At 37.3% G+C, this 1,375-nt stretch overlaps 1 protein-coding gene across 1 annotated transcript; it reads left to right on the plus strand.

The window, feature by feature from the left end:
* Nucleotides 1–1,375, plus strand: LOC122723645 (protein transport protein Sec61 subunit beta-like). The gene is made up of 2 exons (XM_043956497.1): nucleotides 1–151; nucleotides 946–1,375. Exon 2 carries the CDS (start codon nucleotides 948–950, stop codon nucleotides 1,194–1,196), a length of 249 nt encoding a protein of 82 aa, XP_043812432.1. The 5' UTR covers nucleotides 1–151; nucleotides 946–947; the 3' UTR covers nucleotides 1,197–1,375.

The following is a 1,375-nucleotide window of genomic DNA, read 5'->3' on the forward strand; positions in this document are numbered from 1 at the left end:
CCAATTGGCTAGATATGCGTGGAGAAAACCCGCATGGGCTTATTCATTCATAATGCCATATAAACACAAGGAGAAATTGCAGTGCTAGTAGAATCAGTTCTCCCTCATTCGACAACTCTTACAGATCTGGGAGTTGTACGAGTCGATTCAGGTGAGTTCTTCATTTCTCCTTTCATATCACTTTCAATATGGATTATATGTGATTGTAATATATCTATGCCTTTTAAGTTAACGAATTCTCTTTTCCTGATGATTGAATTCTAACTATCTCAAATCTTTTATACATCTGTTGTTGCTTTTTTAATTAGCATATGCTTACTAAATTAGGTGGCTGAGCTTGTTCCAGTTTTCTCCTCCTGATTTTTGGATACAAAGATTGGAGATCTGTTTTCTGAGATCAATATTTCGTTCTACCATCAATTTTGATTGTTGTGTTGTTAGTTATCAGGAAATTTTCAAGTAGATCCATGTTGATGTTTCGGCCATAAAGCTGGTGAATACTATTTTTAAAAATAACCTCATCATTTGTCCTCTCATGAATGAATTTTGTTTGGAATCTGTGACTAAGGTGATTCTAGACATCTCGCTGAATTGATATCTGGCTCTCAAGTAATTTGTATCCTTAATAGCATTTACGCTTTCTATCGAACAAACCAAGCAATTCTGTTTGAATAGCAAGTTTTGACGTTGTCTGGATTTCTTGCCTGCTTTTGAACATGCTGTCAAATGCTTCTTCACACTATGAGTCTTAAGAGTTTCTAATTAATAATGATAGTTCTCTCACAAATCTACTTGAGATACAAATGTGCAAGTGCGTGAGTGCATGAATTGCTAATGCTAATTGCTACGAATGAACTGCCAAATGCAAAACATTATTCGGGTACTTGCAGAAGATCAATGTGGATGAACATGCATCTTAACTATTTGAACTTTTGGTTGGTACAGGAATGGCTTTAGGTGGAACAGGTCCCCCAAGAGGCAGTGCAGCAGCTGCTGCTAGCATGCGCAGGAGAAGAACAACAAGTGGTGGGGCCTCAGGAGGAGCGGCAGGGACTATGCTTCAGTTTTACACTGATGATGCTCCAGGACTCAAGATCTCCCCAAATGTTGTATTAATGATGAGCATTGGGTTCATAGCTTTTGTTTCAATTCTTCATGTTGTGGGTAAACTCTACTTCTTTCGTAGAGAGGATTAGAAGTGTGCTTGTGATAGGAATGTCAGTTTCGGAAGTTGAATTTTGCATTTTGAGTAGGTAGCGTAACTAATTGAAATGCATTTTTGAATTGTTGCTACAATGATAATTAAAACATCTCTAATTGAAGATTATTTAGCCAATGGGTAAACAAACATCTCATTGAGCATTTCGCAGGTCCA

Source organism: Manihot esculenta, chromosome 5 (genome assembly GCF_001659605.2).
Source record: "Manihot esculenta cultivar AM560-2 chromosome 5, M.esculenta_v8, whole genome shotgun sequence".
Taxonomy (NCBI): Eukaryota; Viridiplantae; Streptophyta; class Magnoliopsida; order Malpighiales; family Euphorbiaceae; genus Manihot; species Manihot esculenta.